General features: G+C 53.3%; 1 protein-coding gene across 2 annotated transcripts in view; it reads left to right on the top strand.

Annotated features, from left to right (window-relative positions):
• The window catches only part of Scube1 (signal peptide, CUB domain and EGF like domain containing 1), a 119,507-nt gene that overhangs the window by 44,218 nt on the left and 50,577 nt on the right, over positions 1 to 24,712 (top strand). For both annotated transcript variants that reach the window (XM_005354433.3, XM_005354434.3), the window contains exons 4-5: positions 5,949 to 6,083; positions 22,150 to 22,275. In XM_005354433.3, the coding sequence (XP_005354490.1) occupies positions 5,949 to 6,083; positions 22,150 to 22,275 (261 nt within the window). The remainder of the gene's footprint in view (positions 1 to 5,948; positions 6,084 to 22,149; positions 22,276 to 24,712) is intronic.

Genomic DNA, 24,712 nt, shown 5'->3' on the forward strand with positions numbered 1-24,712 from the left:
GCTCAGTGGCAGAGGTTGAACCTGGTTCCACCAATGAGCCTGCGCCTCCGTCCCCACCTAAAGGATGCTGGGAGCCTGTCGCAAGGCCTGACACACAGTTGACTCTGGGCAGCCACAGAAACATGGGTGGGGTCCCCTCCAAACACAGAGTCCCTGTGTCGAACTGTGAGTGTTCGTGGGAAGCACAAAGCAACCGAAGCAGGATCAAGGAGCAATTTCCAGTTATAAATAACTGCAAACCCTGGCTCCTCGTCCAAAAGAGGACAAACAACCCACTATTAATAAAAAAAAAAAAAAAAAAAGAAAAGAAAAAAACAAACAAACAGCCCCACCTGGGGCCAAGCAGCAGCCCCTGGGAGCAAACCACAGGCCTCTTGCAACCGGTCCTCCAGAAGCCTATGGCATGGCCTTAGAGACCCTTCCTGTGGGGAGACGGTCCCAGCCCTGACATGACCCCACAGGGCTGGTGGGGCTGGAGAGTAAGGCTGTGTCCACAGACCAAAGCGGGATAGGAGTCACGGCTAAGGGCTGCCTGCTCCAGTGTCAGAGCCAGGCTTGGGTCTGTGCTGGGCGGTGACTCCAGAGACCCTGTGAGGCGAGGCTCTATCACAGATGCAGTGTCCTGTTGAAGCTGCGCTCTGATGCACACGCCTTTGAAGTGTGCATCAGAGGGAAGCTGGAAGATGTGCATAGAATGGACATGTAGGGGGACACCGAGGTCTAAGATGGCTGTGTCATGGGAGTTGGGGAAACAGATGGACTAGGTGTGGGGGACAAGCAGCCCTGGTGACTGCTGGGGTGGGATGCAGATGTGGTGCTTCTCAGACCTGGATGGCTAGGGGAGGTTTCAGGGCAGGCTGAGTGAGGTGACATCTTCTGTCACCTTGGGTACCCAGGCCTTCCTAGGCTCCAGCAGTCTCCCCTGTCACTGGCTACTGCCTTTAACTGAAGGAACAACTACCGAATAGTATTCCTACTGAGGGTCACCTTGGGGACCCCCTGAGACCCAACTTCCTCCCCATTTGTTGTCTAACACCTCAGAAAGCCAAAAAAGAGGGGGCACTCCGTACAGAAGTACACTTTGCGTTAAAGGAGGGGACCTGTTCATCCTCCAGAAGTCCTGGCGTCCCTTGCCAAGCTGGAGCTTCAAGATAAGCTCTTTGTTCTGAGTCCTTAGCCCTGCCACCCGACTCAGGGTCTCCTCTAGAACCTCCTGGAATCTGCCTCATAGCTTAGTTCCAGTGCCCAGGGCTTCCCTGCCTTCTAGGAAGCCCCACTGTGGTTATAAAGGAAGATGGTAGAATGTCAGAAGCAAGATGTTTCCACCACCACCCGTGCTATTCCAAGACCCTCGGGGGTCTCGCTGCACACGGGTTCAGGCTTGCTGGCACCTTAAGGGTTAGCCACACCCTGCTTGTCAAGCTACTCCAAGAACGTCTCCAAGAGGATCAATGTGTGGACTCGACTGTGTTTCTCGAGAGCTTTACAGGGTCACCCAGCTCAGGACACACCTCCATGCCGGGGCTCATCTCTCCCAGGTGTCTGAGCTAGCATGCGGGACCTCGCCAGTCATCGGGGGCTTCCAGAACTCTCCTCCTGCTGCAGTCCTCACAGGCCTGTCTCTGTGTGCCCTGCCCTGCCAATCCTCCAGCCTCAGCTCGCACATCTCCCTGTGCTAGAAGGCCAGGGTTCACATCACCCCCTCCAGGAAGCCCGCCATCCCTGTTTCCTGCTCTAAAACCCCAAGTAGTGTTCATTCCCAGTCAGTGTTTAGTGTCTATGGATGCAAAAGGGCAAGGGGCTGTCCCTGGAGAAGGGTATAAGTGTATATGAATGGGGCACATTCTGGTACTAGGGAAGCGGGCTCCTGGAGAGAGGCATAGAGAGCCTGCTCAGGTCCCTCTGGATGCCTGGTGTCTTAGCCAGGGCTTCCATTGCTGTGAAGAGACACCGTGGCCGAGGCGACTCTTACAGAGGAGAAACAGTTCATGGGGTGGGGGGGCTTACATTTTCAGAGGTTCTGTCCATTGTCATCAGGTGTGACATGGTGGTGCACAGACAGACACGGTGCTGGAGTTCTATATCTTGCAGGCAACAGAAAGTGGTCTGAGACACTGGGTGGTATCTCGAGCTTATTTAAGACCTCAAAGCCCACCTCCATAGCGACACACTTACTCCCCACACCTCCTAATAATGCCACTCCCATTGAGGGGGGCATTTTCTTTCAAACCACCACACCTGGTGAGCCAAGACAGCACTCTGCTGCAGCGGCCAGCCTCCTTCTGAAAATGAGCTGAGATATTGCTCCCCAACCCCAGGGAGCTCACACCCTAGACTGTCAGGTATGGCCTTCAGTCCTGCCACCCCAGGCCTGCCTCTTGTGAAAGAGATACAAGCTTATCCCCACTCATGGCAGGGGTGGCACAGCGGGACCTGTGGTTCAGGCAAAGGAAATGAGGAACTACCCTCTGCCCCGTGGGTCCCTGACTAAGTTCTTCTCGCCGACGGGAGAGCACTCTATCCTTTGGGTTCTGAGACAGTCTCTTTCCATCTCTCTCCTCCTCTGAGAACCATAGGTGATAGGAACTAGACCCAGGAGTTGGGGTGGGAAGGGTTCCTGAGTGGATCTAGCGAGCAGTGTCTACTAAGCTGCGGCTGGAACTAGCGTCAGGCATCCATCTGTGAAGTGACTGGGTCTCTGACTGTTGGAGGGGGCGTTCCCAACAAGATCAAACACACAGTCCATCAGTAAGAACAATTATGATTCCATAGAGAGAGAGGAAAGCCTACTTGCACCCCAGTGCCCCAAGGGGCTCCCTGGAGGACAGTCTGCAGACCCTGCTGCCATGCTTCTTGAAGACAAGGCCCCGTACTACCCATGCGCTAATGGAAAACAGAGCAGACCTCAGAGAGCCCTGTTATGGACTCCCTTCTGGCCCTGAGGATACCTCTCATGGTAAGATGTACCCTGTGCTGGGTCACAGTGTGCCGGCTAACTCCAAGGAACAGCCAAGGTACTGTTTCTCCGTGGTGCTCTGCCAGTTGACCCCCATCTGGGCTAGGTGGTAGGCAGACTTCCCATGATCCCAGCTACACCGGCTGATCATCCTCCAGCCGCCGTGAGTCCTCTTTGAGAGCCTGAGATGCTGAGTGTCTATAGAAGAGGTCATGAGTGTGGCCTCAGGCTGTATAGGGACTCAGTGTCCCCAGGACTTTCTACCCCACTTGGGTAGGATGTGGGGCCCTGTTTGGACACAGTAGAAAAGGGTGCAGAGGGACAGCTCTCTTTTCCCGCCTGCTTAATCTTGGGGTTTTATCATTTGGGAGCAAGGGAAAGACATGTTTACACGGCCTTGCATTTGTTTCAAATTATTCATCAGTGTTGGCGAGTCATTGTTCCCTGCTAGTATAAACAGCCCTGTCCCAACAGCACAGCCACCCTGCCAGATCACTGAGGGCCTGTGGATGCCTTATGTCAACTGCCCTGGTTCCTAGCTTTTGGTGAGATGCAGAGCTGGGCCAGGCCAGATGCCTGCGGATGGGTGGCATTCAGGCCAAGGCCACATTTCTGCCCCATGCAGGGCACTGGAGGGTGCATTTGTGCTTTGTTTGTCTTGTAATGGAGACTTGGCCTGAACTAGAGTCTGGGAGCCAGGAGAGAGGCAGTGATGCATGGCAGCGAGCACACCTGCCTCCCAGGGTCAGGGCTCATAGTCAGCCGTGTGCTAAGACGCAGGCACAGGCGCCTACCTCTCTCTGTGCAGTTGAGTCAGACATAGGACTCAGCCCAGAGACAGTCACTCTCTGCATCAGCACTGTTCATGGACCGTGTCTTATGGGTCTCAGGAGTATGTGTTTAGGTTGATCTCAGACTCAAGCTCAGGAGGGAGCAGGTTCTTCATAACCGGTCTGAATATGTTTTGGGCACAGCCAGCCAAACAAGGTATCTGTGGGCTCTTGCTCTGGGGTTCTGGCCTCAAGGTGAGTTCTGCCTTCACTCTGACCTACTGCGCAGGCCACCCAGATCACGTCAGCTCGCTGAGTGTCCGATGACCAATGGATGCCATGCAGTTATTAACACACCCTATCACATGAGCTGCTGAGGCCCTAGTGAGGCCCCTCAGTCCACAGGAAGCGCCCAGGATGCTGGCTTCCTGTTGCTCAGGTGACCAGACAGTGCCCAGGGCAGACCCTCCTGCAACATGGAAGATGTGCTTTGGGGTTCACCAAGTGAAGGTACTCCATGTACTTTGGGGTTCACTAAGGAAAGGTGAACTGAACCAGCAGGAAGCCATCAACAAGACTGTAGAGAAGGCTATTCAACGAGTTAGCAATGCCCCCAGTCATCCTCACCACCGCCCCCCACCAACCCCATGGCTGCCGCACCTCCCAGGTCAGTCTCTGGACCTGCTGCTCCTCTCAGCAAGAGCCACCTTTACGTGTGAGCTGGAACCTTTGGTGGCTTTTAGGGTTGAGAGATCTGTTTCCCTCCTCTGACAGCCACACGGCTGACATTTGAGCTTGCCCGAGAATAATGATGCTCCACGCTGTGGGCCTCAAAGGCAGCCGTGCAGTCTCCTGGGTGGTAAAGTGGTCTGCAGCCCTCAAGCCTAAATAGGACCCAGCTGACAGTGCTGGAGAGCCAAGCTGTTCCCAGTCCAGTGCAGGTCATCGCCTGCCTCTACCTTTTTCCCCCCCTCACATCCTTTTGGTCTCTATAGCAAAAGATGTCTGTTTTAAAAAGCATAGGAAATTTACAGTGCCAGCGTGTGTGTGCACGTATGCATACAAAGGAAATGTGCGTGTGTGTGTGTGTGTGTGTGTGTGTTTGTGTCTCTGTGTGTGTTGGAGCCTGGGGATTGTCTGGGCACAGCCAGTAGCTCCATACGCACATTGCTTTGTGGTTTTATGTATTTGCCTATTAAAATGACAATACAGCCATGGAACATTAAGGTTTAAGAAGCCCTTCTTTCATTAAACAAACCGACAGAGTAGGGGGTTATGACTCTGGTAATTGAAACATGCTGTTCTGCTCAGGACCGGAGCTCCCTAAAGGCCCTTTCAGCCAGTCACACCCTTTGTGCCAGCAGCCTCTGGTCAGAAGTGAGCATCGGCCCTGAGCCGGTGCCTCCCGCAGAGTGGGAAAGACCTCTTGGCAGCCTTCCCCGACAGTCCTGGCAGCCAGAGGTCAGGGTCTTTTCAAATCTTCCCCTCGCCCTCCTAGCTTTTGAAATCAATCTGCCAAGCTGAGACCTTCAGGGTGGTGCAGGCTGCCCTGACCTCCAGCCTCCCCCTCAGGGCTCCAGGGCCTTGTGCTGTCAGCTGGAAACCCGAGGTGGGTTGAAGAAGTGGGGAATGGTAGCTGCGGTTAGCTGAGCTCCTTGTTAGGGAGACACTTTGGTTTGCACCGTCATCCTGGGGAGAAGAGTTCGGTGTAAGGCTGCGTTTAGGAGTTAATGTGCTGGGTCTAAAGGCTACCCCTGTCACTTCCCATGTAACCTGGCACAGATTCCTCGTCTATAAATGGGCTAACACCTGCATCTGATAGGGTTGGTGCAAGGACCAGAGTTAACATAGGAAAGATGCTTAGAACTGTGCTAGGCACCCAGGAATCAGTCATGACCCTCCAGCCCTTGTAACTGACTACTTCTGGAGTATATTGGGGCGTTCTATTGTGAGGGATTACTATGGAATACCATGGAGTATGCCTGTGGATTACTATGAAATACCTCTGGAATACCCCCATGTAATACCACCATAGCATGGTTCCACAGAGTACCCTTTGAAGTACCATCACAGCACATGCCATGCAGAAGACCATGAAGTATTTCCGTTGTACAGCGCCTCTGTGGAGACCCTTCATTAACCAATGGAGAACTGGATTGTGTCTGTAACCCACTAGCTCCAGGTGTGACGTCTCCTCTCCCCTTCTCTCCCTCTTCTCACAGATGTGGATGAATGTCAAGACAACAATGGCGGATGCCAGCAGATCTGCGTCAATGCCATGGGCAGCTATGAGTGTCAGTGCCACAGTGGCTTCTTTCTCAGTGATAACCAACACACCTGCATACACCGCTCCAATGGTAAGTACAGCCTATGCTGACCAGGCATGCCTCCCAACCCTGCGGAAACAGACAGGCAGCCCTCTCCACATGTGGATTCCAGAAGCCTCAGGGTCAGGGTAGGGGCTCTCAGTGGTGACCTCCGTGGCTATCGTGTGTTACCAGTGTGGGTCTTTGTAGAAATATTTCTATTTCTTCCCTCTGCCAACTGTTGGTATTTCTCCTGTCTGCATGTGGTGGGGCTGAGACCCCATGTTTGCCCGACCCCTTGAAAAAGGCTGATGTCACATTATATATCTCCATAAGCCTCTAGCACCCATGATTATCTGCTTCCTGTTCCTGAGTTACCAGCCTGCTGAGGGACCATGATGAGAGCCTGCGGCCCTGGAGGCCAGGTGGGATGGGGTGACTCAGCAGACTGAGGCTAGATGGACTGAGCAAAGCCCAGCAGGTGAAGGTTCTTGGTGTCAGGGCACTGATGTTCTGATCCTGGAGGGTTTGGAAGCTTGGGCCTATAGCAGCAGGACTATCAGAAGCCAACACATGTGTGGAACCTGGACGAGTGAACAGCAATAGCAAAGACGTAGGCTCATCAGCCGCTATGCAAGCTCCAGATCCCAAAGCAGGGCTGCGTACTACTGCAGAGAGGCCTAGCGAGACAGGGCCAAGAGCCAAGGCTCCCGGGGTCAGGCTGTCCTGTTATAGTCAAGGCTGGAGATGTGACATTAGCTAGAACAGCCCGCTGTCCCTTCTCCATGTCTGACCTTTGACAAGGAAGGAAAGCTGGAAATTTGCCAGGGGAAGACAGGCGCAAAGAAGGCTCGTGCTGGGCTTAGCTCCACAGAGCCCAGGTGAGACCCTACTCCTCCATCCCTTTCCAGGACCACTCTTCAGCGAGCTCCTTGTATGCCTGGAGCCTCAGCCTCCTCATTCACAAGACAGCGGCCATGGCACTGGGCCAGCTGGGTGTCTGGAGCTACAAGGAGAGACTAGTGTGACCTGCTGGTGTTCTGTGGGGCTGCCAGGGGTGGTGGAGTGGGATTCTAGGACACTGTGTGTGGTTTCTGCTAGAAAGTGATTCCTGGGAAAATAAAAAGCAAAAATACATTTGAAATATATTAAGACGGTAAACCGGAAGTATTCTAGTAGTTTCTTAGATTGCCTGGGTTTATTTTGGCAATTTCCTCACAGACAAGTCTGGTGCACTGGCCCCTGGCACTAGTGTCCCCAGCACATGAAGGCCAAACTTGGCGTTTCCTGGACACTTGCTCCAGACACCAGAGCTACCACACACAGGTGGCCTCAGGAAGACAAGTGCTTATCTTGTTCCTAATACCACCTAGCTATGGTGCCACTGGACAGAGCTATCCAAGATGGAGGCAAGGGATGTAAATGAGGACCTGAGTCCCCAGGGACCATAAGAAGCAGAGAGTGAGCCAGGCAGGAAATGCATGTGGCAAGGCCCTGGACTCTGCCTATGTTGGGGGTGGGGGTTCTGGGAGGAACTTCCAGTCATGTTTCAGGAGGTTTTGTCCCCACCAGCATATGCTCAGTTCCTGCCTTTGGAGAGAAAGTCGGGTGGGCTGTGGTGAGGCCATGCCTCTAGTTGAGTGTACGAGGAAGAACGGACAGGAGGATGTAAAAGGGCAGCTATAGCTGGTCTGATCTGCCTTGTCGGCCTCTGCTGGGCTGAGAGGTTACAAATTTCGGTGTTTGCCTCAGGAGACGGGTGAAAGGAGGTAACAACCCCGGGGTGAGCAGGGAACTGCTGCCAGGGCACAGGCCTGAAGGCCACCATCACAGAGACTCATAGGAGGCCGGGTGTGACCCCACTGACAAGGGAGGAAGCAAGGTTAAGAGAAGCAGAGTTGGGACTGGAGCCAAGATGCGCTTGCTGTCGTCGGTTCCATTCAGGTCATAAGACCTGTCAGAGAAGAAGCAGGTTGTGGGACAGTGGCCAGAGCTGAAGGCCTCTGTGTGGAAGCCATGGCGGTACCGAAATCAAATGATGTAAAAGAGCCGTGTGGAAGGCTGAAGTCACTAGGCCAGGTACGTGGACAGAGGCCTGGCAGTTTAGGAGCCAAGACTGGATGGTAGAATAGGATAGGCGAAAGGAGAGGAGCCCCAGGAGGGGAGCTGAGGATCCTGGGGCGTGTGGGGGAGGTACGGGGAGGGGTTTGTATGTTCTGAAGAGAGTAGCCATAGAACACTGGCGCTTGGAGGGGGGTCAGTGGCAGGAGATGACTCTTAAGGGGATTTAGGAACTCTAGAGGCTGGGAACGGAAGAGTTGTGTACTGGCTGGTATTGGGTCTAGCCTTGGACACAGTTCATCCCACCCAAAAGCTCCCCTGGATTTTTACAAAGCTAGGAATACAGAGTTGGCCAAAATCCAGTTGTAGCACTTCATCCCCAGTCTCTGTTGACTGACAGGTGGTTGAAAGAGGTCGCTTTCCTTATTGGGAACATTGACTAGAATCTCTGGCTTCTCTAAGCTGGGCCATGCAGCCAATCCAACAACTCATGGGGATCTTCTGAAAGCCCATCTTGCAGGGCAAATGGCAATGCACTGTCCAGGCCTCCAGACTGGAGGAAAGTGTGCACAATGCCCGGGAGATGGCAGGACATGGGATCCTGGGCAGGCAAGTAGCCGACCTCCTGAAGCATAGTCTGTGGTTGTCACAAGCGCCCCCTGTAGCATCAGCCACAGAGACGAATCTTACTGCTCAAGAATCAGAGCCTTCCTGGAAGTGCTAGGATGGAGCGCCTCGCCTCCCAAGTGGCCTCTGATTCTGTGGCTCCTGGGAAGGCAAATGGATTCCTCCTGTCACCTGACTGGCTAATTCCTCTCCAGATTTCTGAAATCCCCCTTGTAGCATGATTCATGAAAACTCAGAGACAGATATTGGGGTTCAACCTGAAAACCAAAAAAGCAAAGCAGCCAGCCAATGGCTCTTACCTTGACCTCAGTCCGAAAATGGCGATCCTGCCTCCAGGAAACCTCACAATGAGACTCAGACTCAGAGCTGTCTCCTCCCATTTTATAATCCTCTCTAGTTCTGGGATTAAGGGCTTGCACCACTACTGCCCAGTTTCTATGGCAAACTAGTGTGTCTACTGGGATTAAAGGTGTGTGCCATTGCTGCCTGGTCTCTAAGGCTAGCCAGTGTGGCCATTTTACTTTTCTGATCCTCAGACAAGTTTTATTTATTAAAATACAAATGAAATGCCACTACACCCCCTACCCACCCACCCAAAGCACAGACCTCTTTTGATTAGGTGCATGCAGGGCCAAGGTCAGTCTGGGCTCCTGGCCCAGAAGGGAGGCCTCGAAGCTTAGTACTTCTGAGTAGCCTGGCTTCCCAGGCACCAGCATAAACCCTGGCCTGAGGCTTATGGATCAGGCCCAGGCTGGATTGGGAGCAATAGGCTCTTGGCTTCAGAGCCCCTGGGGCCTCTGCTGTCACTTCTGCCTCTTTGGGTCATTTGACTATTAAAACAACAACAACAAAAAGCCCTTAAGGGAAAAGCTTTGAAACAGCCAATGTAAAACCTGCCCCAGGGATGTGCCATAGGGCCAGTTAAATCCTTCTGGTCCCCAGAACTTTGGCATGGCTTGACCTGACACTGATGATGCTCAGGCTGCACTGGATGAAAAGGGACCCTGGGGCTGTTGGATCTGGCTAGTCTCTCTGTTTAGTACTTCCTGGTAAAGGCTTTGGTGTCCTGACAGCCCACAGGCCCACCTCTGCTCAGCCTCTGGCCCAAGTGCTAACAAGACCTCCTCTGACCTTCAAAACCTCTGGTCTTCAGCCCAAGGGCCACTCCAGACTCAGCCCACCCTCTGCTATCACTAGGCCAGCCACAGGCCTGACTACCCAGAGGCTAACATGCTGGGCTTCCTGCCTCTCCCACCCCTACCCTTCCAATCCTTAAAGTATGTCAAGTTCATGCTCCAAGAAGATATGTCCTCATGGATGGTTTTGCCCTTTTCCTCAGCGAAGTATTAGCTCCTCCAGTCTAACCGACACTGGCTGGATGTGGAAGGGCCTCTCAAGGCCAAAGACTCCAACCTTTGTGAAGAAATGTTACTCTGTCATCGCCCCACTTACCGATCCAGTTCATTGTTCCCAAGCCTGGTGCCTTTGGATCCTAGGTTGGGGCCATTTGATTTTCTTTTTCCAGTCTAGGAAAAGATTGACTGTGAAACCCTCTATGACTATGAGCTGGGACAAGCGCCTTGGGGATTCTGCAGATATGTTTTTCTCACCTGAGGGGTGGCCAGTCGAGCCATCATACCCAAGGTCACCTCATTGACTCTGGTGGCCTAATCATGAGTCCTGACCACCCCTGGTGGCCAATGGGGTGTGACATTAAGGTTCACCTGCACCCCTGGAAGCCAGTGGGGTGTGACATTGAGATGCGCCTGCCTCTTGTGCAGGAACCTGTTCCACAGGGCTGTGCTTAGAGTCTCACTAGACACCTGCCATGGTCCAGCCTTGGCAGGGGCTGAAGGCAGCAGAGTGAGAGGAAACCACCTTGTTGTAGGAAACAACACAAGCTCACAAGGGAATTTCAGAGCTGCATGTAGCCAAGCCTCGCCCTAGCCCCCACCCCTTTATTTAAATTTGAGATGACTCTCTGCTGTGTTGTCCATGTTTGCTTCATGCTCGCAGACTCCAGTGATGGGCTAGCCTCGGCCTTGGAGCAACTGACACTGCAGCTATGCCTGTTCTAGCTGGTAGCTAACTCGAGAAGGAATGAGCAGTCCAACAGGGTGTGGGTGGGGTAAGGAAGGAGCCCGGGGAGAGCAGGAGTTTGCGGGGGAGAGAGAGAGAGAGAGAGAGAGAGGGGGGGGGGGGGGGGGGGGGGGGGAGAGATAACAGGGGGCTGGTGAGGTCATCTAGCCATGGACCAGTAGCCGCTGGGCCGGATAAACAGCCTCGGGCTGCTCTGATGATTAAAAAAAAAAAACTCAGAACCACTGGCCAGAGCGTTACACAGGTCTCTGCCATTTTTCTGGAAGAGTGTCAAGGAAAGTTCTCAGACACCCCTGTCCTCCAGTGCCATCTGATCAAGGGGACCAGAGCCTGACAAAGTGGGTACCAGTGTTTACCCTAATGTGTGCACCGTGCAGCCTCACTAGAGGGGATTGCTCTCACCCTGCCCTGGGCCTGATGCTTCTTCGCAAGACCGCTTGTGAGTTGCCTCCAACCTGGCCAGAGTATGAGTTCATTGCCTCCCTGGCCCCAGGGGCCTTCACCTTTTTCTACCTCATTAGGTCCAGCAGCAGCTGCTCCATTATCCAGTCGGCCTCTCCCCATTCCCTGGTTTCTTTAATACCTGAGATCCCCACTGCAGGTTTCATTACCTGTTGGAGAGGGTGCCCCCAGGAGTCCAAAGAGGGCTACAGCCCCACTTTCCAAACTGGCAGAACCAAGGGAGACAGAAACTGTGTCTAACGGGAGTTTGGATGTTGCTGATGAGAAGTGGACATAGGAACCACATTTCTAGCATCCATCTCGGATAGGACAGGACATGGCAATGAAGCAAGCAGGGAGCTGGGCTGTCGCACTCCCAGATATCCCACAGGTCCATGAACAGGATGGCTTGGGGGAAGGTGGCGGCAGGGTAAAGAGGTTGATAGGATGGCCGAGGGAGAGGAGATGGTGGCCCAGGGGAAGGTGAAATGGAAGTGACTGAGGAAGGGGCACAACGGGATGCCTGATAGCAAAGTGACAGGGGGTGGCTAAAAGGAAAGATGACAGAGAAAACATGGCGGGGGTGGGGGGCTAAGGAGAACATGACAGGAAGATGACTGGAGATAATGTGACAGGAAGATGGCGGAGGAAGAGGTGACAGGATGATGGCTGAGGGGAAGGTGACAGGCTGAGGGAAGGTGATGGGGAGATGAGGGGGGTGACAAGAGGCAGGTGGAGAGAGAGTTAATAGGGGGTGATTAAGAAGCAAGTGACGGGAAGATGGCCGAGCAGGAGACATGGCAAGGTGACTAACGGGGAAGATGACAGGAAAATGGCTGAATTAGGGAGAGGAGACGAGAAGGTGGCTGACAGGAAAGTGACAGACATTGTAGAGACAATAACAGGGTAGCCGAGGAGGAGAAGGTGACAGGAGAGACTAGTGAAAGGAGGTGACAATCTGAGGAGAGAAAGTGACAGGGAGATGTCTGACAGAAAGGTGACAAAATGTCTGAGGGGGTCTGAGGGAAGCTGGTAACAGAAAGGCTGAGGGAGACGTAGCAGGAAGGTGGCTGAGGGGACATGACAGGAAGGTGGCTCAGGAAGCCGTGACCGATGGGGAAGTGACAGAACACCGAGGGGAAGGTAACTGGAGAGAGGGTGGCTGAGGCAGGTATGAAATGGGGCCCCAGACCTTTGGGAGAGCGTGTCTCCTTCAGGTTTGCATTTCGGACTGGCCTGTTACTCATATCACACGGGTGCCGAATATTTTAGCGGCGGACACTCCTGCCTGAACAAGGCAGAGTTTTGTTCTCTTTACAGTATAGAAACCTGGGAGTCAGTGGAGCCTGGGTGACAGGGTCAGTCTACCCCCCCCCCCCACTAGACATGGCCCAGGGCCTTCTGCATGACAACCTACATATTTAAAGCTGGAAATGCCAAGTCCCATCAGAATCTGACTCGGTGTGTGGTTAAGGGTCTTCAAAAATGACATCTACAGAACACCTGCCCTCTGTGTCCTGAGCTGGCTCAGGCCCAGTCTCTGCTGAGGTCTGAAAGGGTCTGAAGAAAGGAGGGAAACCTCGAGACTTTGGGATCTCCTCGAAGGTCAGGATCCTAGGACTCTGTGGAGTCTCAGACCTCCCCATGTGTGTTCTCACAGGGCAGAGGCAGCAAGCCTCTGCTTGTCATATGTTTGGCCATTCAATGACCCTACACCCTAATCCCTCCGTCCCACTTCTACGCATGACATGTAAAAGTACCCCATCTTTGTATGTGGGGACATCCTCCCCAAATCATAGGCTGCAGGAAAAGCAGATCCAAGACCAGGTGCCACCCAGTCCAAGCGCAGAAGCAGCTGTGTCACAGAACTGGGGGTGGGAGTCGGGGGGGAGCAGAGGAGTGCTCACCCAGTCCTCACTCAGTCTGTCCATAGCAGAGAAGATTGTGAGCTGTTTTGGTGTCTTCTTGCTGTTATGATTACTCAGTATTATTTCTGTTCCATTCTGGAGGCTATGAAACTGAAGAACTAGGCTCCAGAACGTCCCATATCTGGTGAGGACTTCTCTGCCTCTTTCTGTATGCAGATGTCAGAAAAGGCAGGGGCAAAAGGCCTCGCTATTGCCTGTACCTATTTTCATGGGCCTTAACTTCACCCGAGATCCACCAGCCTCATCATTCATTGGAGGTCTCCCTCCTTCCGTTGTATTCAGGGTTCCATTTTAAGTGTGAATTTTGAAGGGGACACACACATGCTTCCTACCTGCTAGGATTGGGAGTGAAGTGTTTTCTTCCAGCCAGTATTTAGACTCCTGAGGCGTGATAGCAAGCCCCTGCCTGGCCTGAGTTGGCCATGGTCATAGTGGTGGGAAATGCCAAGCTCACCTCGCTTCTGGGATCTGAGCACACTGCCCAAGCTCACAGTGGAGTCAGGCCTGGCTGGGAGCTGCTTGGCAGAGGCCACCTGAGGAGTTCGGAGTGTGTATAGGAGTTTGGGTCAGGAACTGCCTGCCACAAGCACAGACTCTGAGCTTTATCCAGACTCTGACTTTATCCAGACCCCCTGCTTTCTTGCCCCCCCCCAGCTGGTCATCCACCTTTGTCTTCAGCTCAGCCTTTCTTGCTTTCATTTCACCTTGTCCTGAAAACTGACTGGACACTTACCTTCCCTAACCCTGCCTCAGTCATATGAGCCCTCGCCAGGCCCAGCTCCAGTCCCCTAAGCATTACAGTGGCTTCCACTGGGGATTGCCCTGATGCTCACAGCCACCCTATGAGATAATTCAGATAAGTGCCGCCATGCCCCTTGATGGAAAATGGCTTCCCTTCCCATGCTGTACTATGTATGGGGGGGGGCACTTAAAGATGGAGAAGGCTAGGTTTCTAGTACCAGAACCAACTCTTTCTCTTTCCCAATTCCAATAAGCAAGTCCACAAACAAAGCCCCTCTGTCCCTCACGAGAATCCCCAGCTAAATCATGACTTAGCGCCCTGTGATTATACATGGCTGTTGGGCTCCTGTCAATAGTTCCCCAGATACGATGCTCACATCTTGGGAAGCACGCCAGGCCTGCACTCCAGAGTCCCCACTGTAGCTCCAGGGCCAGGGTCATCCCTGCCCTGTTTTAAGCCCTTCCATCACTGTCTATGGGGGCTGGGACAGGCCATGGAGGGTTGCGGCCTCCCCGAACTTCCTTGTGTGCTATAGACCAGGTGGGCGGGAGGACGGGCATCCCTGGCACTTAGTGTGGAGATTTATGGTGCTACTGGAAGAGGCCTGGCCCTGTGCGGTCTGGAATGGCCCTCAGCTCGGGGATAATAAATCCATCCCATTATTTTTTATGGGCCTCCCACCCCCATAAACAACTCCTTTGACTGGTGAGCCCGCTTCATGTACTTCTCCTGGCCTGGCCTCAAGCCGGCGCCAAGGGCACCACAGGGCCAGCTTCTCGATGCTGGCAGGCAATCTTTCTGCAAAGCTGCTGGTCCTTGGGGTCTCCAGGAATCGACAGTGAAGGGCAGAAGGTGAGCCACGGCTCAGAGGGTACCAAGACAAGAGACGTTCGACCCACCTGGCCCTAGGTCCCTTCTCAGCGCTCAGTCCTCAAGCCTCAAAGTCTTGCTGTGAAAGTGAGGAGTGTGTCAGAAGTGTTCGCAAGGGCGAGAAGGAGGGTGTGTGTACACACTGTGTCTCTCGGGAAGTGTCCATCCCTGGGCTCCGCAGCAGCGTGTCACCAGCACACAGCTGAGGGTGACTGGGCCTGGCACTGGGCCTTGGATTCTCATGGCTCCTGTGTGTCATCTGTGTGGTAGTTATCCCACTGATGAGATGTAGAATTCTGGCCGTAGAAAGTTACCAGAGGCTGGCTCTGAACTTACGTCTGACAGGAGCAAGAGAGAGGGCACTTATGCAGCCTAGGCCCCCCGAAACACGGAGAACCACACCCCCCTAGCCTTACCCCATTCATACTGTCCTCTACCTAGGTCAGGGCTGCCAGCTGCTGACCTCTGGCCAGGTTAGTGCAGCTGCTGCCAGCTCTCCCTCGGCCTTGTGCACCCAGCCCATGGCCATGCCATTCATGGCCTTCCCCCAGCTCCCCACAGGGTTCTAACTCCGATCTTCATAGCCCATCCTTGTCACGAATCCACCCCTGCAAACTCCTGCCACTCCGTGTCCCTGTCTCCTCACACTGCTCCCTCTGTCTGGAGCGCCTGTCTGCTCCAACCATTGCTCCCTTGAGAACCTTCTCAGATGTCTGGGCTGCATGGCTTTGATTTATAAAGCGCTTTCCTGTTCCTTGTACTGAGCAGGGCACAGCCTAGAGAGGCCACCCAGGGACACCCAGCATTTCCTTCACCAACACTGCGGCCATCAGGTCAGCTGATCTTCCAAACCCACCAGACCCCTCCAGCAGGGTCTCTCTCTCTCTCTCTCTCTCTCTCTCTCTCTCTCTCTCTCTCTCTCACACACACACACACACACACACACCACACCACACCATGGCTCATCAGTCACAAGTACAACAGTCCCTTGGCCTCATCTGCCTGGCCTTTCTCATGTAAGCCAGCTTCTCCAGGAAACACTCCTGGACTCTTATCCCACCTTCCACCCCTACCCATCCCGCTCCACCGGTCTCGCTCCACCTCTGCACGACACTGCACAGAAATGCCTGTATTTACTAAGCACCACCTTTAGATTAGGCTAAATATTGGGAGTATCCTTGGGGATGCAGAGGGGCTCTCCAGGCAGTTTGAGTGCCTGCTGTCCTCGCGGGGTCCAGACGGCAGCTGGACTGAGAAGAAAGACATCCACAGCTAACAGCCTGGGATCTGTGTCAAGTCTGGGGCCAGCTAAGGGTGGCATGAGACAACTTGTCCACCACATGACTTCCTGTGGGCTCATATGGGAAGGGATAAGGTTGACAAGTTAAAACACAGACGGTTTACTGTTTTGCATGTAAACATGACCCATGCCACATTTGGGACATACAATTAGGAAGTACTTACCGTTTCTTCTCAAATCCAGTCTAACTGGGTGTACCATGTGGCTGTTTGCTGGGGAGGGTGACTCGTGGCCCACTAGGCTGGAAGCTAGCCTGTCTTAGTTCATCTCCCAGCCAGACCTTCTCCAAAGCCACCTCTGGATCCTTGGAGTGGCTTCAACTTGGTTGTGGTGACACCTAGTGACCAGCCTAAGAACTTCAAGAGGTGAGGAGGAAGGAAGGGTGGCCCTGTCTGTCAGAGGGGCTGACAGGGAGGCTGCCCCAGGGTGCCACTTTTCGCGCCCTTCAGCACTCCTGAAAGAAAAGGGTTTCAGGGCTTTCCATTCGCAGATGCGAAGCTGAGCAGGTCCTAAGAACACACCGGAGAAGGCTGCAGTGAGGCATGAAATCACACAACCTCCCTGGTAGCTCTGCACACATCTGTCCACATGTGTCTGCAGACACCTCAGATCTGTCCTCCTGTCTGTGAAGAGTGCCCCGTTTCTTGGAGGCAGCTTTCCCAGAGTCCGGGTGACAGGACAGGCTAAGGCACATCTGAGGGATGCTGAACTGTCCAGAAAGCAAGCCCTTCATCTCATCCAGCACAGCAAGGACCAGCCATTGTCCCAGCAGGTAGTGACAACAGAGGGGTAGATCAATAACCCAAAGAACCAAGGGGCTGTCCTTTTGAGGCTTTGGTGGGGGAGCCATGCAGGAGGAGCAGGGTGCTTCACAGGCAGGAGGGACAGTGAGCCAGGCTGTGTGCTCTCTCACATACCCAAGACCCTCTATGCTGCAGGTGAAACAGTGGGGATGAAGGAAGGAAGGCAGGGGCGGGGGTTCTCATAAGGGACCAAAGCTGCCGATCCGACACAAGGCTGGCAGGATGAGCAGTGAGCATTAGAGTGGCCACTGGAGACCTGGGGCAAGTGTCCTACCTCTCACGAGCCACAGCATCCCTACTGCTGGAGCTGTGGTACTCCTAGCAGTCAGTCTCCTGGGCTTCAAGGAGGTTGTTTGTACAAAGTACCCATGGAGTAAGCATCTCTGCTTGTCCTCATTTAGATGGAGCTGGATACTGTCCCATGATCCAGCCCTTCACTCTAGCCCAGTTATCAGCCTGTGTGCACCGCAGTGCTCCTGTCTTGGAAGGGCATGTGGTGCCCCAGCTTACATCCCTCTTAGGTTGATCTGAAGAGTTGCCAAGATGACAGACTTGTAAGTTGGCGTAAAACTTGACCCCAGACAGGCATCCCAGAGGTCGTCATTAGCCTCTCTTCCTCAGCTCAGCTCTGCACCTCCTTTTATGTGACTTTCCTGGAGTTCTTTCCAACTACATAAGCTAGGTTTGCTTTTCCCAAGCTAGGGCAGTTCTGGGCTATGGAAGGCCCCTAAGGTCCCCTTCCAAGTTGGAGGGGTTGGGGCAGGGGGTGAAGCAAAGCCATTGTTCTCCTCTGTGTTTAAAGGACAAGAATTCAGAAAGTGATATTATTGGTGAAGTTGTCATAGCAGTGACCCTTGAGGAGCACACATTCCAACTCTGACTGGACCAAGGGTGCCAGACCTGTGCTGAGGGACTGTGACATCCACACTAATGTGGCTGTCGTATCTCCACACACATGGGACCATCCCCTAGGCTGGCAGCTGGCCTATGGGAAGAAGCCCTGCTGGGAAAGCACCATGGGGCCTGTCAGAGGATCCAGGGATAACACTGGAAAGAAGCACTGACCAGGCGTTGCCAGACACAACATCTCCCATGCTGCCCCACTTCCACCAGTGGTTTAAAGCAGGCACACCCCTTCTCAGACCTGTCAAGAGCATATGGAATATGGAGAGAGCTTCATTCCACATCCCCACCTTCCAGAAAACTCTAGGAGGAGGAGGCAATAAAAGATGTCCCAAATAAACCTCTGCCCTTAACTGGCTCCTCATCCCTCTCAGGGTCCTGTGACAGTTTTCACCTCGCTCGTGGCTTGAAATCTGAGCCTTCTAAAGCAGACAGAGGTCGTCCTCCCCCCACCCCCGCCCCGGCACATACACGGCCCCTCTCTGGCGACAGCCTTCCGTGGCTCCCTCCTGCCTGGGTTGAGGTCCAAGGACACCTTGGAAGTAGGACCCATGGCCATCTAATTCTGCCCAACAGGTGGAGCTGAGGTTCGGAAGTGAGGTGAGCTGCCCATGGTCACGTAGCATGCGGCAGTCCCATTGTGGACCTGGCAATCGATGTGGCAGCTAAGGGCCTCGTCTCGCCATTGCGCCCAGCCTGGCCTAACACTGAGGAGACACTCAGCCCAAGTTTGCAGAGCATAATTAGATTTGGATGGATCAGATCAGATTAGCTTCGACCTGGCGGGCGGCCTGGGCTGGCTGGCACCAGGCATGTGAAAATCAGGACTTCCGGGAACGACTGAAATTCTCTCAGCGCCTCTGTGGGGGGAAACCAGCGAGCTTTCTCTGAACTTGGCGCATGTGGTTCCCATACCTGTACCTAGGGAGGTGTGCTGGAAAGCTTGTGGTCTGCATCCCCCTTGGGAGCAGGCATGGTCCAGGCAGAGAACTGCAGGAGGACAGATAAGCAAGGCCTGCAGTCCTGAGTCACAGAAGCTCTGCTCTGCCCTCCCAGCTGGGCCCTGGGCCTGGGGCTGAGTATGCATGGGCTCAACACAAGTGACTGAGGCCTGGGCTGGAGAGGTACACAGGTTGGTGGAGAAAACCATCTGTAGCCAAAAGCTGCCAGAGCAGCGTGGCAGAGGCCACGGAGGCTGGGGAGAAGCTTTTAATCTGGAATCCAAGCCACACTCAGGAGACAGGAGTGCCCGGTGCCTAGTGCCCTGCATGCCTACTGCAAGGGCATCCCTCTTGAGCCCACAATCTCCTTTCTTTAGAAAATATAGTTTTTAGCAAAAATCATTACGTTTCCATGTAGTACGTTTTTGGGTTTTTTGTTATTGTCATTTGTTTTTTGTTTTCTGAGGCAGGGTTTCTCTGTATAACAGCCCTGGTTATCCTGGAACTCGCTTTGTAGACCAGGCTGGCCTCAAACTCACAGAGTTCCACCAGCCTCAGCCTCCAAAGTGATAGGAGTAAAAGCATGGGTCACCACCACCTAGTTGCATGTGGTACATTTTAAGCTGTTACTTCTGAATTCAATAAAGCTTATAACTGTTAGGAACATAGAGAGGACCCGAGTTCAATTGCACTAATGTCCTCAGCCTGTTCCCACCATTTGTGGGAAGCAGGCATCTCTGGATCAGGGAACATGATAGAGAGGAACCAACGCTACAGCGTACTGGCAGGGAGCTTGGTATGGGAGCCTGAGATGGGAGGCTATGCTTGGGGGCCTTGGCTCTGCCTCAAGGTTACAGTGGGGACAGAGGCCTTCCACAAACACACACACACACACACACACACAACACACACACACACACCAGTTGTAAAGCAGACTAAGAGAAACTTTAGGAATCTTCTGACTGCACCCTGGACACCAGCTCTGTGGCTCCCCATTTCCTTCCTGTGGCCCCGCTGCTGACCACTGGCAGTCACCATGGTGCTGGGCCGCTCTCCCAGAGCCTCTCCGGGGTATGACCCCTTGGCTCATGACTGAAGTCTGGGCACTCAAAAAGAAAGACTTGGTGCCAACAGGTCCTCAGAGGAGAAGGCTTGACAGTTTCTAAAGCTTGGGAATCCATGATCCAGGGTTCAGGGATGTATCAGCCTCATGGGGACAAATTCCTGGCTGTCTAATGGTGTGCAGGAACTTCTGTGACTAGAAGTGGAAATTCAATCTCCCTTTCTTCGCACGCACAAGCGGAGCTAAACAGGGAACATGAGCTCTTCCATGCCTGGGAAGACAAAGCAGGTATATTAGGACAGCAGTCTGGGAAATCGGTGTGGCCTGGAGGATATCCGTGGGGTCAGAAGTCTTTATGGAATTGATGGAATCAGAGATGGGCTTAGGAAGTCACTTATAGAAGACAAGAGAAGGAACCAGGAAGAAGCCGGGGGATACAGCAGGCAGTGTGGGATTGTGGACCTTGAGAGGATGTACATGAGGACAGGGTACCAAAGGTCGGGTCACAGCTGAAACACTAGAGACACAGACACATTAAGTAGGAAGTGAAGTGTGACCTTGGCTTCAAGCTGCTCACTGACAGTTCCCATTCTGAGTCCAGGAAGCTGCTTGGTAGTCAGACTCTTGACAGGTAGGGTGTCCCAGAAATGACAGGAACCTAAGTGGGTTTGGATGGCCAAGAAGTGCCTCTCCTGAAGTCACCTCTGAAGAGTGCTCTTCCAGCCAGGACCCATCGGGGAGCTGCCTCCCTCAGATCTGCAGGAACAGTAACAGGTCCTGCCAACAGAATGCATGCCAAGCACCTGGAGTCTTCCTGGCTGTGGCTTCAGGGAATATCTAAGCCTAATCCTCAAGGCTGAGGGTCTCGTGCTTGTTTACAGGTGAGGTTCAGAGAAGCCAAACAATGGTCTCCAAGGCACACAGCTCATGGGGAGCCAGATTCATGACCATGCCTGCTTGACTTCTCAGGAGTTTTGTGAATAAAGCTGTATGCCAGGGTGCCGGGGTACCAGGGTGGGCTCATATTGGCTCGGGAGCAACCCTGGTTACTGGTAGCCAGCTGAGGTGTTTGTACAGAAATACGCTGTGGCCACAGGTCAGCTTCCTCCCAGTGACTATTGGACAGTGGCCATCACACCTCTGTCCCTACTGTCAGGCTCAGGTGGTGTTGGAAATTGAGGAAGGGAGGGGGTGAAGCTTCCGTCCGTGCATTGGGTGCCTTGTCTGTCTGTCATGAGTCAGCTGGTGCAGACGCCCTGCACTGGTATGGCAGCTTGGCTTGAATTAATGAGCAAATCAAAGTTGTGGGGGAAGAAGAGCATGATAAGGTGAGGCCAAGTGCTGGGCAAAACACAGCCTTCGTTCATTGCTTTCTGTGAATTAACTTTAGACCGCCTTCTCTTTCTTTTCTGTTTTGTGGTGCTGGGGAGGACCCCATGACTGGCAGCATGCTAGCCGAAGTCCACTGAGTCACACCGCCAGCCCAAGACATTTCTGGTCTATTATATATAATTGCCATAGCTCTATCCTTTTAAACATGTCCTGTGTTAGTGAGGGCCCATGTACAGCACACAGGGTCACAGTTACACTCTCTTCCCCTAGGACAAGGATTAAGTGTGGCCTCTGAGGAAGATAGGCTATCTCACGTGGTCACCACCTCAGGGTTTCTCCCAGACAGCTTCACTTGCCGCACTCTCTCAGATGGAGGTGACATCAGGTCCCAAAGCTGGTGTGTAGCAAGCACACAGTGGCTCTCTGCTCTTTGATCTGCCTGTGGCCTCTTGATGGACTTGTGACCTACAACCTCTCACTTGACCCCCTGACCTCATAAATTCTGGAAACTCCTCACAAATCACCCAGAAGATAAACATCAACTGGGGTCACCAGGAGGAGGTTCAAGCCACTCCAGGCAAACAGGGAGGAAATAGAGTTTACTAAGTGGATACAAAAGTGTCCTGGAGCCATTGGAGTCTAAGGAGAGCATCCAAATGACCCTGACTGAAGGCAATGCTGCACAGATAACCTTCGATGTCAGGCAGGAACTGTGCCTATATTGTTTATACTGTACCTTCAGGGCACGGGCACTGTGGCAGAATGCACCTGTGCATGCATGCACACACACACACACACACGGGCACGGGCACTGTGGCAGAATGCACCTGTGCATGCATGCATACACACACACATGTGTACACGGGAGCAGTGTGTGCAGTAGCTGACTAAACACATCCACCACTGGACTGGGCTGCTTTACTGGTAATCTCTCCACAGCCTGAGGTTCTCTTCTCTCTTCCACTGTCACTGGCCTCCAACCCGTCTTTTCTGTCTCTCTTCCCAGAGGGGATGAACTGCATGAACAAAGACCATGGCTGTGCCCACATCTGCAGGGAGACGCCCAAAGGTGGGGTAGCCTGTGACTGCAGGCCCGGCTTTGACCTTGCCCAAAACCAGAAGGACTGCACACGTAGGTAGATGGGAGGCAAATGGGTCAGACACCCCCTGCGTCTCCTACCATTGCTTTGTGGAGGGTCTGTCCAGGGTGCTGGACGTTGGGCAGGGAGGCACTCGGTCCCTGGGGTCAGGGGAGGACAGGTCTGCTGAGGGGATTGGGGAAGTTGGAGGGGTGGCTCATGACCTCCCAGCTTGGGGATTTCTGTACCTGGCATGACACCGTCAACACAGCCCTAGGCACTGGCTCGGACCATCTGTAGAGCCCTGAACACAAACTCCCCTGTGGGGATTGGGGGCTACAGCTCAGAGGCCTAAAAGCTCCACTTTCTCTATCAGCCTGAGATGCCCTGGGTGATAGAAGATTATAAAGAGGCAAAGGAAAATGAGTGGGAGGGAAGGGGTGGAAGGGAAGGAGTGGACCCCGTGCTGACATTATTCCAGGTCAGAACCCAGGGTGAGGATATAGTTCACTTGCCTGGCACCAAGCCCTGAGTTCCATCCCAGCACTGCCTAGACCAGGTGTGGTGGTCCACACCTATAATTATAGCACTTGAGAGGTTGAGACAGAAGGAGGAGTTCAAAGCCAATCTCAGCTGTGCAGAGAGTTTGAGGTCAGCCTGCGCTACAATGAGACCCTGTCTCAAAACAAAAAAATTAAAAAGCTGAACGCAGTGACCTCCTTAGGACTAATTACAAACCATGAGCCCCATATCTGGTCTGATGAAGGCAGCAGGCCAGAGGTACCATTTCAAGGCCTGCTTGCTTGCCTGGAGATCTGCCCCAGCATTCACCATAGTGTGGGTATGGGGACAGGGTTTCCCTGTCTATGTCCTGGAACTTTCTCTGTAGACCAGGCTGGCCTGGAAATCACAGAGATCTATCTGTCTCTGCCTCCCAAGTGCTAAGATTAAAGGTGTGCGCCATCACAGCCATCCCCAGTCCAACCTCTTATCGTGGGCATCCAGTCCATGAGTAGGAATGAAATTGGGAAAAGAAAACAGAACTTAAGACATGCAAGGGCTTCCAGAGCATCAAACCCAACACACCCTGCCAACCACTTTGTGGGAAGGCAATGGGATGCAGGCTGCATTTTGTTTGATCTGCGTCTGCCAAGAGCTGAAGGAACTGCAGTCAATACTTCCAACACAGCTGAGCCACGGCTTCATCAGCCTTGCACTGTGGTGTGGCGGGCATGCCGGAGGAGTCTGCTCTGTCTCTTGAAGAATATGTGCCTGCCTGTCTGAGCTTCTGTGGTGGTTGACTGACTCCATGATAAGGACCTCAGCTTTCCTCTCTTCCTCCATTCTCCACAGAAGACAGCTGGCCCACCATCCCAGCCACTGTGACTCTCTCAGCTCATCTTCCCTGAACAGTTACCAAGGCCTTGGAGACCCATGAGCCCCTGCTATTGTTCCTATCCCCCAGGAACTCATCCTCCAACCCTCTGTGCTATCTACCCATCTCCCAAAGCGGAGGCACTTTCTTCATCCTGGTGTTCTGTGAACAAGTGCCTACTCACCCTAGATGGTGACAGACCAGAGTCTGATTCCATCCAAGTCCAACTGGGGGAACCAATGAGTTTCCTGGGCTTATTTATGAACAACCTCAAAGCAGCCTTACCACCAGAAAGTCTCATGCCAGTGTGAATGATGCCTTCACCACAGCTGCAGACAGGATCTCCCACCCCATCAGTTAACCTTACACATCCTGTGTATTCTGTGTATTCTGGACCACATCTGGGGCAAAATTGCATACATCTGTCAGGATGAAGATGACAATTGCTGTTGTGTTTGAGAATAACATTCTACAACATCTGGCTATGGTCAGGATGTGGGCCAGTCTTTCTCACTACTGCTGGGTCTTTCCCATGGAATGGTAAAGGCATGCATATTGGCTGTCATCAAGGCAGGACAGAGGTCCTAGGCTGGACCCACAGGCGGATTCTTCCAACTTCAGAGAAAACACTTGCTGACTGACCACTTTCAGAGCAATTGGAGCTGACCATACCTCTCCCAGCCCTCATGCTGAGCAAGGACAGGAGCAGGCACAGGCTGCAGGAAAGAATGGCCTCCGAAGACTTGCTCCATGCAGACACTAGAGAGAGGGCTGCCAGTGACCTCACTGGACCAGTTTACCCTTATAACCCATCTGGGACTAGTGTCACACAGGGAGGTTTACCCACAAAACTCCTCTGGATGTCTAGCTTGGCTGGAAGGACATGGGACAAGCCAGAGTCTGTGGAAAGCAAAGACCCCTGCCCTTGTCACCACAGGGTCAAAGGGCTAAATGTCCCAGACTAGGGACATTTGCTGGTCCCTGGATCCATAGCCCTTCCCTCCCTGACAAGGTATTGAAAGCCTAATTCTAGGTCCTAGGCCAAGGAGTGGGCAAAAACCCTAAGGGTTCCCTGGTGGTGGCACTCAGGAGGTCTGGCTTTGGTTTCTTCTATG

The sequence above is a fragment of the Microtus ochrogaster genome, chromosome 15 (assembly GCF_000317375.1).
Source record: "Microtus ochrogaster isolate Prairie Vole_2 chromosome 15, MicOch1.0, whole genome shotgun sequence".
Classification (NCBI taxonomy): domain Eukaryota; kingdom Metazoa; phylum Chordata; class Mammalia; order Rodentia; family Cricetidae; genus Microtus; species Microtus ochrogaster.